The sequence below is a fragment of the Gavialis gangeticus genome, unplaced genomic scaffold (genome assembly GCF_001723915.1).
Source record: "Gavialis gangeticus isolate Ggan-Ray unplaced genomic scaffold, GavGan_comp1, whole genome shotgun sequence".
Classification (NCBI taxonomy): Eukaryota; Metazoa; Chordata; order Crocodylia; family Gavialidae; genus Gavialis; species Gavialis gangeticus.
In genome coordinates, this window is record NW_017729024.1 from 2,769,548 (window position 1) to 2,784,274 (window position 14,727).

A 14,727-nucleotide genomic window follows, 5' to 3' on the forward strand; every position below is an offset into this window, starting at 1 on the left:
GCAGGGATTTTTTTTTTTTTTTTTTTTTTAAATCAGAAGGTCAAAGAATGGTTTCAGCTGTAATAAGGATTTTAACAAGAACATGAGAAGTGAAAAGACAACTGAGTAATGAATGATACAGATTAGGCTGAAGTATTTAATGCTTTTTTTACTTTAGACTTTACAAATAAGATGACAAGTGCAGTTGACAGCAAGGTCAGGATAAGAGATAAGCAGCTCAAAGTACTAAAAGAACAGGTTAGACATTACTTAAGAGAAACTAGATGATATAAAGATGGCTAAGCTTAACAGGATGCACCCTGAAGTACTGAATGAACTAGCTGACATAACTTCAGAACCATTGGCTATTCTCTCTGAAAAGCTTACGGAGCTGGGATAGAACAATTGTATGCAAAAGAGAAACTAAGCAACGATTGGCTTTTCTGTGGTATGGTAGCAAAGAAATTAGGGGTTACAGTGAATCATTAGCTGAATATGAGTCAACAGCATGCTCGTTCCAAAAAAAGCCTTCTTTGGCTTTGGTCCAGACAAGGACCTGAGACCTGAAATCCTCCTCCCCGCCCCCTCCCGGTGGAGCCTCCTTGCCTAATTATAACAGCAAAGCATGACAGGTGAGACAACAGGCCAGGATCTTGAGCAGGCAAACAAGGCAGGGTCCAGGCAACTGTTAAGGGGTGACTTCACTTCCCCAGCACTGGACCCACGACAGAGGGAAATCCCGAAAGATTTATTATTTTGACTGAAGGAGAAAACTGAGGCAAGATTTCATAACCATCTTCAAATACCTGGAGGGAGATTACGAAGAGAATGCAGACTAATTATGCACGGCGTGAAAAAAAACTTCCTTTTGTTAGTTTTGTTAAAGTGTGAAACTCACTGCCACAAGATGTTTTGGTAGCTGACAATTTAGTCAGATTCAAAAAAGGATTGGACAAATTCTTGGAGGAAAGGTTCAGCAGTAGGTATTAAGCAGGGGTGTCAGGTCTACAGCCTTTGAATGAGAACTTCTTAGACCTTAAATGTTGGAGGCTCCAAGTGGGATTCGTACAGTGGAGTGGTCATACCCTGTTCACTCTCCCTTTTGACCTATGACACTGGGCAAGATGGACCTGTTGTCTGACCCAGTAAACGGCAATTTCTACGTCGTACTTATGAGACAGACTATTTTCTGTAGCAGCACGGGGCAGAATAAGGAACAATGCTCTTATATTCTAACAAGAAAAATTTAGTTTTGATATTAGGAAGAACTTTATCATTATGGGTGGTTAAGCACTGAAATAGGCTATCCAGAGAGGTCACAAAATCTCCGTCTTTGGACATTTTGCAGAGTCAGTTAGACAGACACTTGACTGTGATGATCTTGCCTCAGCAGGAGGTTGAACTAGATTCTCTCTTGAGGTCCTATCAACCCAACTATGCTCTGATTCAGCAGTCTTTAAAAATCTATCCCTTAGCATTCTAGAAAAGATTAATTACAAGATAAATCCCTCGGAGTCCAAATACAGGCAAGCCCCGCTTAATGCACTTAATTGGTTTCTGAAAAAGTGAGTGTTAAGCGGAATAGCGTTAAGCAGGGTTGCCTGTTTACTGCATATTTACTCTTACTGAAACTCACTCTGCCACAATGTTGCAAGACGCTGTGCTAAGAAAAGCAGCTGCAACTTGCTTTAAACAATACAGTGATCTAAAAATCCAAGGTGTGATTTTCAAAAGTGTTTAAGTGAGTTTGAGACCAGGACTTGGGCTCCTAAATTACTAACCAATTTTAAAAATCCTATCCTAAGTCTCCCTTTAGATTTGTACTATTTTAGGCTATATTAGATAAAGTTAAATGTTGACATAATTAATAAATAAAACTTGTTATACCTTACTTTATAGTTTGCATCTATTCATAAAGCCTAATGCAAGTCCAGATCCATTCTAAAAGAATATAATGCTCTTAAAAATATTTTAGGATCTATTCAAACTTATCCAATATAATCAGTACTTAATCACAACTTATAATCATTTTAAACAGTGTGTTTACTTTGAGAGAATCTTTTTTGTCTATTTTTATGTAGGTCAAGTAAATTAATTTCAAACACATCTAGTAATATTTAATATTAAACTAACTTTTTTAACTTCAGCTTTCCAATGTGTCTTGTTAGCCGGCGAATGGTTAGGACTCTGGCCCTCTTCACTTCTTTTCTCAGCTTCACCACCTATTCAAAAGAGTAACAGTATATTAGAAAGTTACTGAAAACTAATCAGTATCCTGTTATGTCTTTGCCTTTAATAAACAGGTTGAATAAGGAGAAAATGTCCTGGAAAACAGTTCACACCCTTTCTTAAAAAAAGGAAAAAGCAAGAATGTGTGTATACATGTGTGTGTACAAACACCCCCCCCCCACACACACACACACACCAGTTGAGCTGAATTTAGATTCTTGTTAAAATCGGGACTGTTCCATAAACATCAGAGAAGGAACAAACAGAAAGTCTAAAAAGTGTCTGAAGTCTGGGCTGAAACAAGACATAAAATAAGCCGTGTCATTCCCTACTATCCACATTTTAATATTATTTTTAGACACAGGTTGGGATAAAGTTTTGAAGGGCTTGTTTTTCCTCATTCGTTTCACTCAAGTTTTACTGAAACTACATTTGTACCACTTCAAGGCAGCTTATTTTATAATAATTTAAAATGTTCTTATAAAGACCCTAAAGGCCACGAATTATTCAACTGCAGCTATATTAATATGCCAGATGTTCTCCTAAATTCTAAAAGAGCTAATTCAAATAGACAAATCAAACACTGCTACATTTCTCACTGACACTAAATTCAACACCCCCTTCCTGAATTATACTTGCAAATTTTCAATTTAAAGAATTACTTAAATATAAGAAGTTTTGTTCAAGCACATTTTGGTCTTGCTTCTCTACCCTGCAAATAAAAAAGCTTTCAAAGATAAATTCATCAAGTAATATAGGACTTCTCCTCATGAAACTCTGTCATGGGTAATGCTATTGCAAGTTAGTTTATTTGTTGTGATACCAGGAATTAAAAAGGTAGGTGATGATGGTAATTGCATCTCATTACTAATTAAGTTAATTCTTGAAACACTTCTTTTTACTTTGTCCATAAATGTATTAAAATGTATTTTAATGGTCAAAGATAGAATTTTAAATACTTGCATACTCCCCATGTGTATCCATGTGCTAAATTACATTTATTGCATGCTGCTGACTGCCAGAAACTACTCAGGCAGCAACATGATGGAGGAAAAACACTTCCTTCTTCACTGCCCTATCTGCAAAATTTCTCTTTCAAAATTAAATTGGCACAGGGATCAGCTGGGCAGATACTGTCTTTAATGAGAAGCTGTTATGTTACAAATTAGTGTGGTTTGAAATGAAACTTATGTAATCTGAAAGTTGCAAAGTATTGAAGAGATGACAAATGTAGGTGTATAGCAAAAACCAAAAAATTTGACTTGTGTATGAGATCTAATTGCTAGCCAAATAAGGACGGATATTTGACCAGGCTAAAAGGTAACTGGTCAAGTGACCAGTCAAATAAATATTAAAAATAAATCATCATTCAGCAAGTTAATTCATTAAAACAACGACAAATTATAGTCTACAGGAGGTTAGATAGCTTGCTCAATTATAAACAAACAAGGTACATAACTGAGTTATTTACAGTTACAAAAAGAAAAGAAATTAAATTAAAAACAGAAATACACACGTACCAAGAGGAAAAAGGGTCATTTTAAATGCAGTAACACCAAGAATGCAAGAGGTCAATACACTAAGAATGTTGCTTTCTGCTATATCTTTTCAACATCAGCTTGAACTATTTTATCTACAGGTTTGTCATCCTCAGTTTATCTTCCTTTCATCGAAATACCAAATAAACTCCTCATCTGCCATTTTCTTCTCTAATCTTAAATTATGAAAGAGTAATAAGCATGCTTGAAGTGGAGGTTTTTGGTCTACTCTCTGGTTGTAAATAAATAATTCAGCCTATCAGCCAGCTTCATTTTGCACATTCAAGACAAGAAGAGTTAGAAGTTCTGCCCTTATAGCTGGAGTGCAAAGAGAGCACAATCTTTCCAATCACAATGAAAGAGCGAGCCCTGATTGTATCACTGGGATTGCATTCTACATTGCTTTCCAATTGAACAGGCTGTTTCTCGCTTCATAATTTGCTGCTTCCAGCAGAACAGTTTGTTTTCTCATATAGTTTAAAGTTGCTAACACTCATTTTATGGTCATAAGCCAAATCAAAATCACCACCATGAAGATCTTAGTCCTGAAAGTGCGGATTGATTTTGTGACTGTTTTGCCTATTCTTTTTTTCTCTTCAGCCTTTTTAAGTCAACTTTGTTTAATAGTGGTAGAAATGGCTCTTAATGGTAGGCAAATCATGCATTAGACAAACATGTAACATTTTCCATATTCTGCGTAGACTGAGCAATAGATTCAATCAGTAAAATGAATTTGGGTTTGCATCCTGAAGACCTCAAGAAAGCCTGTGCCAACTACACATGTGGATAACACCAGCTGCTCCCCTTTTTTCAACAGCAGCTTACTGGAATAGCTCCTTGTACATTTTAAGATACGATGCTTACTAAGTACAATGCTTACTCACTGGGTGTGTCTACACATTTCATAATGTGCAGTGGTTATTGCACATTTAATTCAGTACTTGTATAATCAAGTACTAAATAGATGCACAGCAACCAGAGTTACTGCACAGTAGCTCAGCCAAATGCCTTTTTAGTGATGCTACAGTGTAGTAACCTAATAATTCTGTGCTGTAGTATATTAGCATTGTTTGTGCTGTGATGTGCTACTGCACAGTATTATCAGACTACTTTGCAGTTAGCGTCTCATGTAGACGCGCCCAATGTTCATGTAGTGTTAAGTAATGATGAAATATAGTTGTTGGTACCCATTTTTAAAAAATCTGACACTGCCTTCCACTTCTAACGTATGGGAAAATTATCCGACTTTCAACTAAGCAAAACAGTGCCACCCACACTGCTCTCAAAGTCAAAGGTCCAGGCCTCTGAAATGTTTTTGTAGGCATTTCTCTTTCTGGCTTAATCCAGAACAGAATGCATTACTGCCAAATAATCTAATTAAGTTGAAATACTTATATAACATGCTAGTTTACTTCTGAGTAACCTTAGTAAACAGCAGCAATCAATGCACTAGTTAAGCCTGTGCCTAAGGTCATATCTACTACAGAAAACATGTCCAAAGTCTGTGCACATCTGGCTCTTGATGCTGCACATTCTCACTCCAGAGTTGAAACACTTAGATTATTTGCAGATTTGTGAACCAATTATAGAAAATGCATTTGTCATGAGATAAGAGTTACAAAAAACCCCCTTCATGACAAAGATATTATTGGGTCATTGTATTAATAGGAAAACAGTTGTGTAAATCAGGTAAAAAGGTACAACATGCCTTTTTACATCTAAGACTGGAGAAGTAGTACTATATTCACAGAGCCATGCAAAAATAAAAGGGCTGGAAGGCAGATCAAGAAGTCCTGAAAGGAGCAGGTTAAACTCAAGCCAGGATAATCCCAGACAAATATTTGTATCACCGTGATTACTTATCTAAACATTGATGTAAGAGTGGGAGACTGAGCTCAACAGCATCCATAGCTTTGTTACATAATTATGAGTTTCTAACAAATGATGTCAAATAATAAGCAAGCCAGCAATAAATTCATGCTACAAAAAATGGTGACATCCTTCAAAATAGGGGGCACTGGAAAAGTAGGAATCCATATCTGATATAGTCTAGTAAAAATACTTTAAAAGTAAACATAAGCTAAGAAATATTTATATTAAATTAAATGATACTGAATTTCCAACACAGGGCTGCCCAATAGGCACTTCCAGGCCGCATGCGACCACGAAGGGCTAAGCTGCAGCCTTCAAGCTCCTGTCTGGCTGTCATAGCTGCTCCTCCTATTGTTCTGTCTGTAACAGCAGCTGGAATCTCTAGGATCCTCCTCCTTCTTCTGGCCTTTGCTACTTGTCCTTGGGAGCAGGGCAGTTCAGCATCGCATGGCCCAGGAAGCTGAGGGTGAACCTGGGGCAGCAGCACAGGTTCAAAGTGCAGACAGGGGGAACCATTCAGCCTCCGGCCACTTACAAAGTTGGACTACTTCATTCTAACTTACGCAACTGTTTAATATATAGTCAAAATTAGGGGAAAAAATATTGTACTCTTAAACTTTAAGGTCAAGTATTTCAGTTTTTCTTTTACTGACTGTAAACATACTGAATTCACTCTACTGTTGTTTTATTTGTAAGATGTTATCCCTTATTTCCACTTTTAATTTTGTATTACCTATTAGAACATAGAACTTAAGCCTGGCATTCCAGATGCCACTGGCCCTTAAACAACTTACCGCAAAAGAAAAATGCTTGTAACCTTGAGACCAACAGGTCATGAATTTGTCTGGGCAGGCAACAAGGGCTTTACTATTCTCTAACATTTTCATGTTGGCAAACACCCTTCTTCCCACAACTGGGATAACAGGAAGCCTACTTTAAAAAACCTGCTACAGACATATACTCCTTCAAAATAAGCACCGAAGACAAATGTAAACAAAACCACCCTCATAATACCTTATAGTTTCCTAGGATATCCTCCTTTTGTCACTAAAAAGGACAAAAAAAAATGAGGGCTTTGTGCAATTAAACAATTATAGAGAGTAGGAAATTATTTGCTTGGAATAAATCAAGTTGCACATTTAGCTCTGCTTTGACAACTGCAGTTCTTATGGTTGAATACACATTAGAAAACATATTACACAATAATCATGTAGAATTCAAGATAAAAAAATGAGTATTTCATAGCAAGCTTTAAAAGCTATTTTTAACACTAAAGAAAAATCCACAAGCCACAATAAAAAGTCCAAGTTTACTCTTCCAATGAAACATACAATAATTTAAAAAGGTACATCAAATCATCATGTACCCAAATATAGTGTATATTTAGCTTCCTCTCCCAAAAGTTTTGTAATCTATTTTTCTAGGAATATTAATGCAAATGCAGCATATTTTCAGGGACCAAATGAGCCAAAAGTCAGCCGCTCCTGGTACCAGCCAATGAAAGCTCTGCAGATGGATTATAGCAGGACTCCAGGAATGAGGGGAGCTTTCCACTTCTGGCAGACACAGAATGTCAAATTATGACTGCTTCTTTCCCAAGGGATGATAATATGCCAGCTGCAGTCATGGAAGTCTGTCAAGTTATTCCCATGAAAGTGGTCAGCACTTTGGGACAGGAACTGACATTTTGTTTGGTCTGTACTGAGCCTATAGCAAAAGATAGGATTTTAGGACACCTGTGCACTATTAAATAAACAATGACAACAATATTCAATGAATTTTGATGCCCAAATGAGGGCACTGCAGGTGGGTGGCACATATGGCCTGGAGGGAAGGAGGGTACTGCATGTATAGTGAGGGGAAGCTGAGCTGCCTGTGATGCAGGAGATGGACAGGGGAGGTAGAGAAAGGAAGTAGGGAGAGAAGGCATGTTGGGCTGCCCTCATGCCGAGTGCTCCCTAGGTCTGTGGCCCACACAGTGGACCCCAGTTGCCTGTAAATTGTGCAGCCTTCAGCTGTTTGATATAGATAAGAAGTGTCAAACTTAGAGCTGTTTCACCCAGCCTGTTTCACTTGGGTTCCTAGAGGGGCCAAAAATTCAGCAGCCACAGAAATCCAGGGCCTGAAGCCCTGATGGGCATGCATGTTGGCAGCAGAGGGGAGGGAGAAGGGAAAGAAATCAATAGCTGCATTAACCCCCACACCACTGTTTTCCCTGCTATTACTACCACCACCAAGTCTAGATCTGGCCTGGGAGGTCCTTTGCAGTCTGGATCTGGCCTGGGCGCACAGGTAAGTTTGAAAACCCTGTTACAGACTGTCAGGCAAAAAATGGAAAATAGAAAACTTCTGCACAAACTTGAAGTGACTGGGGTATAAGCCAGGTCCACAAGCACATCAGAGCTCCCTGGACTTAGTATTTTCTGAGACTTGGTAACAGGGGTGTTCCCTTACTCTGGGATAAATGCATCAGAAGACAGACTAATTATATTCTCAAAGCAAACCTCAGCATCAAATTATCTTCTCTATCAATAATGGGACATTTTTGACTTCCTGGAAGTTCAGAGACCATGCAACTACAAATGGAAAAAAATGAATTCAAGAAGTCTAGATCAATGAAAAGGAATCTGGGCTCTCATGAGACTGTTCTGCAGTATGCTGCAGAATGGGACTTATGCAGACAACTGCAAAGTTCACAATGTGTCAAGTGAGAGCTGATCACAGATGTTAAAAAAATCAAGAATAAACTGTCTGTCTAATATCTGAGTAACCTTGAGAAATTGTGGAATGAAAGCTGGCTTTCAAAAAGCTAAACAGTGTAGCGGTAAATACCAACATAATGAAAAAATAGTTATGTATTTGAAGTCATCCTTAGAAATCTTACCAGAAATAATGTGAGATTCTGTGCATCTTAAGTATCATTTATGAACATATTTATTTGTATTTCTGCAACACTGACGAGCCCTTTTGCAATTAGGACCCTAATGGCATGCATGCCATATAAAAAGATGTAAAAGATCACCTCCCCTCCTAAAACCTTATAAGCCAAAGACAGGGCAAGAGACAATGAACGGATACAGATGGGGAAGTACATAAAAACAATAGCAGGCAATACTGGTCAACATGAGTAGTGGTTTCAGCACATCAAGATTCGCCCCTTAACCTTTCTGTAAGGCATCATAGGTAACAGGAATACAGCACGAGAACTTGCACCCAAGGGTGTGTGCACTATTGTAGTTTTATGCACCTATTTTACCTTCCAGCCATTAAATTGAACCCTAGCATAACCAAACAGGTACTGAGGGGCCTGCCTAAATTAGAGCAGCCTCCTAGATTTTCCAGAGAGTTGAAAGTACTACCCAGGATCTCTACAGTACTGTATGCTGGGGCCCATCCCATGGTACCGAGCTTGCAAGGGTGGCCTTGGAATGCAGCTTTATCACTTTCTTCAGTAACTGTATTGCAAGAATCCTTCCTCAACCAGATTTTAGGTCCCATTATACTGCTCTAGAACTCCATCCACAGCACAAAGGGATTAAAGCAGGTATGAGGGACTCACTGATTTGTACTGACAACTGAAACTAAACATCTGCTTATATGAGATGATTAATACAACTTGTTCACAGCTCCAATGTTGGGAATGGAAATAAACACAGGAATTAGATATCTGTATTTTGTATTCAAATAGAAGTTTCATGAACACGTGCAAGGAAGTCAGATTTATAGAGAGATTTTCTGTACATTAAAACATTAAATAATTACACATCTTGCACTTCTGCAATATGCTCCATCAGAAGACGCCAAAATACTTTATAACAAATCATTTAAATTGAATAGCACACTGATGTGGATAAAAATGTCCCACTTTAGAGCTGGAAAAACACTAAGGTATGGGGGTTGGAAGTCTCTCTTCAAATCTATGGAATATATGTAAAAAAATCCATGTTGCCTCCTTTCCAGTTTTGGCCATACATGATTAGCCCATATTTCCTTTCTACACTGGTAGGAGACACACTGGTATAATTAGAGAATTAACAATTCCCTTTAAAATTAAAAAATACCTTTAGGTTTAAGATGCATCTGCCATAATGGATAACTTTAAAATATGCTTTAGTTATTAAACACAACTATCTCCTTACTGTAATGAGAAAACAAAAATGGCTCTATGGTTATAGTTGCAGCCTGGGAAAATATTATTTTCTGTGTTTTGTAATAACATTATTGGAAAATGGAACTCAAACAGCATAGTGAAGTGTATGTTTCCTCCCAAAGCTAGGAATGCTTTCCCAGCATTTTGTAGTTTGAAGACACTGCTGATGCCCAAGCTGTGGGAAAATGTACTGGACAGCCCAAAGAAGCTTTGGGCCACTTAGGAATTAAAACTTGTGCTTCTTCAAAGAAGGTTGCTATTTCATTTTTAGTTTTGATACTGCTGTTCAAAACTTAGATATGTAACTGACTCTCAACTGTTCAATTTTCTCTAAAATGTTCAATGGAGCAAACTAAAATGTGCCTGCATTTGCTCTGTTTATAAAATGTCATGAGTTAGCTATATTTTCTTGCTTTGTATTCAACAGAAAGTGTTCAAATCCTTCTCTAGCAGTTGGCTATTTCAGCGTTCAGATTTAGTAACAGGAAGAAGCATACCATGAAACAGAGGATGGCTATGGAAGCAACCACACAACTTGCTTGAAATCAGACAACACTACAGTGCCTTAATGACTTAGTTCATAATAAGCTTGGGTACCTTAAATGCATAAGACTTTCTCCTCTGCTATGTAACCCGTATTCCACTCAAATACAGGTCCCATAATGTTACTACATCTCCCATGCAGAACAGGAGATTATTGGGACAAGATTCTTCTATCAGCTTGATGTGCCAATCCAATTTCAACATTTAGTGCTTATTTAAGTTTTTAAAAAGCCATGAAGATTCTGTAACTTCCACAAAATTCCAAATCTTAAATAGAAATGAACAATTAAGAAACTCTGCCACTTTTTTCATGTACTCCATCACATTTCAACTTGTCTCTAAAATTTGCAGATAAGCAACTGAATACATCATACATTTGAAAGGTTTTTTTTCTTTCACTTCTTATTGTACAAGTTGTTTTATTATGTCAAATATCTCAGGGCTTTAATCGTTTAAGATCCTGTAAACTTTGAACACACTCATTACCCAAGTTAAAACCTGTGAAAATGGGTTGCAGGGACTTATTTAGACATGTTCCAGGCTGCATAATCTGTAGACCATTTTTTCCCCTGACATTTACCAGATTGCATGCATGTGAAGACACATACAAATTCTGAATCTCAACATATTGCCTCTGAAGTAAAAGAAAGGTTACTGGACTTTAAGTAGTTCCAACGATCACAATATTTACCAGACACTTTTCTCTTGGTTAAATGTGACTGAAGCCAAAGATGTGTCCCATCTGTGAGCCTAACTACTACATCTTTCAATTTAACAGTACAAACAGATTTTGCTATACATTAATACGAAAACAATATGGAAAACAAACCAATAGGAAAAAATAGTACTGCATGCATCTTATAAGTCCCCACCCTCCTTCCTATATATTTTAAAAATGCTTGCACAATTAAACAAAGCTAGCAAGTGTCATCAGGTAGGCTTTGGAACTATTTTGAAACGGAATTTGAAAAGTTACTAGATGAAAGGGAAAAAAAAAAAGCTCTATTATTGTCTCCCACATGTTTAACTAATACTAGGAAAAATGAATCTCCATTCATGCACCAATAACATCTGAGGCCTAGATCTAGACACAGAAGTACCTTATGTGCACGCATAAAATTCATATGCATAGAACAGTCACTGGTGAAGAGATCCTCCTTTCCTACTCTCCTATTAAGAGCACATGTATAAACATGAATCTTCAAGATTATGTATGCGGTGGCAAAGTTCTCAAAAGCGTATTACATTAGAATAAAATGTTATAGTTGGCTGCTTGTGGGGTTTGTTTTGACACTTGTACAGGGAGCCAATCTCCCGACAGAGCTAACATGCAGCCAATTCAAAAAAATAATTTAGGAAAGAGTGACTAAAGAGTTGTAGATGTATTGAGACGTACCCATTTCTCTTTGAGATACAGTAACTTATATTTCAAAATACTTCCGCAAATCTGGTGAACCAAGGACAAAAATAAGCACCACTCACATTTTATTCCCAAGACTGGCTTGATGTTCTAAAATAATGAAATATGAGAAGATCTGGACAAGTTTGCAAAAAGAATTCTGAAAGATTCTTCTCCTGTTACTGTGTACAAATTCCCCTTCACATAAGGACATTGTATATATTTTTACTCTTTCATGGCACTGTTATACATACTAAAATGTTAATGCTTTAAAATCAAAATGTCTGGCATCCTGGAAGTCCCCAAAAATGGAAACTTTACATTCTGCAGGGGGAGAGAGGGAGACCTGCAGGTACAAGGTCCAACAGTGCAAGATATTGGATTTAAATTAATAAATTATTAATTGTTTTAGATAATTTGCAAAGATGCTTTTAAACATGCAGTGTTACTTTGTTTCTTCCCTGTGACCCTTGTTCAGTTAAACTCATGTCAACAAATATAAGATACATGAAAAGTATATTCTGATATCATTAACCCACAAATAGGAATTCTAAGTATGAAATGACATGATGACACTTCTAGCCACTCTATTTTTTATTTCAAACTCTCTCCAATACTGGGGAGGGAAGCTGGGGGTGGGGGTGCAGAAGGTGAAGAGGGGGAAGAAAAACAGAAGGCTCAGGGCCCCTCTCTACACATTACATTTATGCTACAATTAATATGTCAAATTGTTGTGGCAGTGTTAAAGTGATGTTGTTGCCATGATGGTCCAAGAATTATCAGAGATGAAAGGATTTTATGGGGGTGATACCTTTTAGTGGATCAACTGCATGGCTGGTATACATTTGAAACCCTTTCTGAATTTAAGACATTTTATCACCTGACCCAATGAAGAACGTCTTTAATTTGAAAGCTTGCCTAAATATATTCCAAACATACAGTTGGTCCAATAAAAAATATCCCCCCCCGCCACTAAATCCTTGTCTCTCATATTATACTGCAGCATAAATGGCAATGGTTTTATATGTGCACCCAATTTAAGGTGACATAAAATGGCAAATCAACCATAAAAACATTCCACACAACGTAGACCATTTTTATGGCTGGTTTATGTAGTGCCTTAAGCTCAACATGTGGCATGTTTGGAGCTGCCCCAGAAGAGCTGATCATTGGACTGCACTGGAATCTCGAACCTGCGTGGTCCTAGCCCCAAGGTGGACAACTGGCTGACTGTTGGCCCTGGCCCTCAGACTGCACCAGTTCACACTGGCCTACGGGCACCCAGCTTCCAACTTGCTGGTGTAGGGGGAGCTTGGGATCATGATCCCAGACCCTCCAGTACTGACAACTAGAAAGGACATAATTCCCGATTCCAAAATTACATCTCTTGCCATGCATGTGCGACATGGCTGGAAGTGTGATTTTTGGGATAGGGGCTTAGATCCTATGGCACGCTTAAATGAATATGTACCAGGGGCTAAGCGTATTTCATTTCTAACCCATTTTAGTTGCTTAGAAGTCAGCTATCAATCATAAAACAACCATAGCAACATAGTAATTTGTATTTTAATTTTTGGCACTATTTGACAACAGACAGTATTCAAATTCAGCACACCTGCAGCTACACATTTGATAGCCAGAAGTAACAAGAGTTCATAATCTAATGAGTGACTAGCCCAAGTAAGTTTTAGAATGTCACTGAAAATATTTTTCTCTATTTTTCTCTGGAACTTCAGACTGAAAGCTATAATAATTTTTAAAATTCTTAGAAAAGATTACTAGGTGCCAATTTCTATCCTTTTTTTGTTTCAGTTTGATGGATCACAGTACATACTGTGTGAGCAGGTCAAGATTAGACAGATATCTGGAAACATAAAACATCATTTAAAAATATAAATCTGAGACCACAGCATATAATTCATAACAGATTTATATGAAGCGAGCGAGACAAAAAACACAAGATGCATCTGCATGGAAGGCTAGGTTCAGTTACAACATACGCTCATCTTTATCAGTAAAGCGATGATATGGCTGCCTACTAAAAACAACCAATTAAGACATTTTTTAATCTGTAGGAGGCATTCTTTAGGAAGGTAAAAAGAATATCTAAGACATCTAAGGAACTGATACTAATGGGGGATTTCAAAACTTCCTTAATATTGGTTTTAAGGTAAAAATGGCAAAACATAAGATGCCCAGCCAGTTCTTAAAATATCTAGATTTAAAAAAATTGAGGAAACTAGGGACTATTTATCTTTGATCTGATGCTGACCAATAGGGATGAACTGATTGTAAACCTGAGGATGGCCAGAAAAATTCATGATATAATAAAAATTATGATTCTAAGGCAAGAAAGGCATAAAAGCAGCAAGCCTCCCCCTCCCCACCACTCCAGCTCCCCCCTCTTCCATCAAGAAACACTGAATTTAAAAGGCAGATTTCAACCAATTCATATAAACAGCATGTCAGGTCACATGGTGGGAAAATTAAAATAAAAAAAACCCACAACAAATTTAAACAAGAGGATGGGCTGGCAGTTGCCCAATGACAAAATGCTTGAGGGTCACATCTAACTAGTACAGTTTAGAGGGAAGATGAGAAGTACTGCAAGGGTGCGCACACAGTGGGAGCCCAAAGCTCAAAGATATCAGCATGGAATAGGGATTATAACATTTAATTATACACTATTTGAGACGAATATATTAATGTAACCTTTTTAGAAGTTTTATAAATAGTTCACAACAGGCCATGGACTATATTAGGGGCCCAATCTTAAGGGGTTCCCAGAGGCTTCTCTATAGATTAGTAAAGATTAAAGAAAACCACCCTACCCAATAGGACTCAGTGCTCAGTCTAGAAGATCCCACTAAGCATCTCTGTGATGCTTAGCTCCAGTTTTCAAACTATGGATTTGTCTCTCCAGAGATCATAGGCAGACATAGTTTGTAGGGTCGGAAGGGACCTGAGCAGATCATCAAGTCCGACCCCCTGCCATGGCAGGAAAGAGTACTGGGGTC

The 14,727-nt window shown here is 37.7% G+C and overlaps 1 protein-coding gene across 2 annotated transcripts in view; it reads right to left on the reverse strand.

The window, feature by feature from the left end:
- The window catches only part of SRFBP1 (serum response factor binding protein 1), a 221,935-nt gene that overhangs the window by 161,508 nt on the left and 45,700 nt on the right, over positions 1-14,727 (reverse strand). For both annotated transcript variants that reach the window (XM_019516829.1, XM_019516830.1), the window contains exon 2: positions 2,113-2,201. In XM_019516829.1, the coding sequence (XP_019372374.1) occupies positions 2,113-2,201 (89 nt within the window). The remainder of the gene's footprint in view (positions 1-2,112; positions 2,202-14,727) is intronic.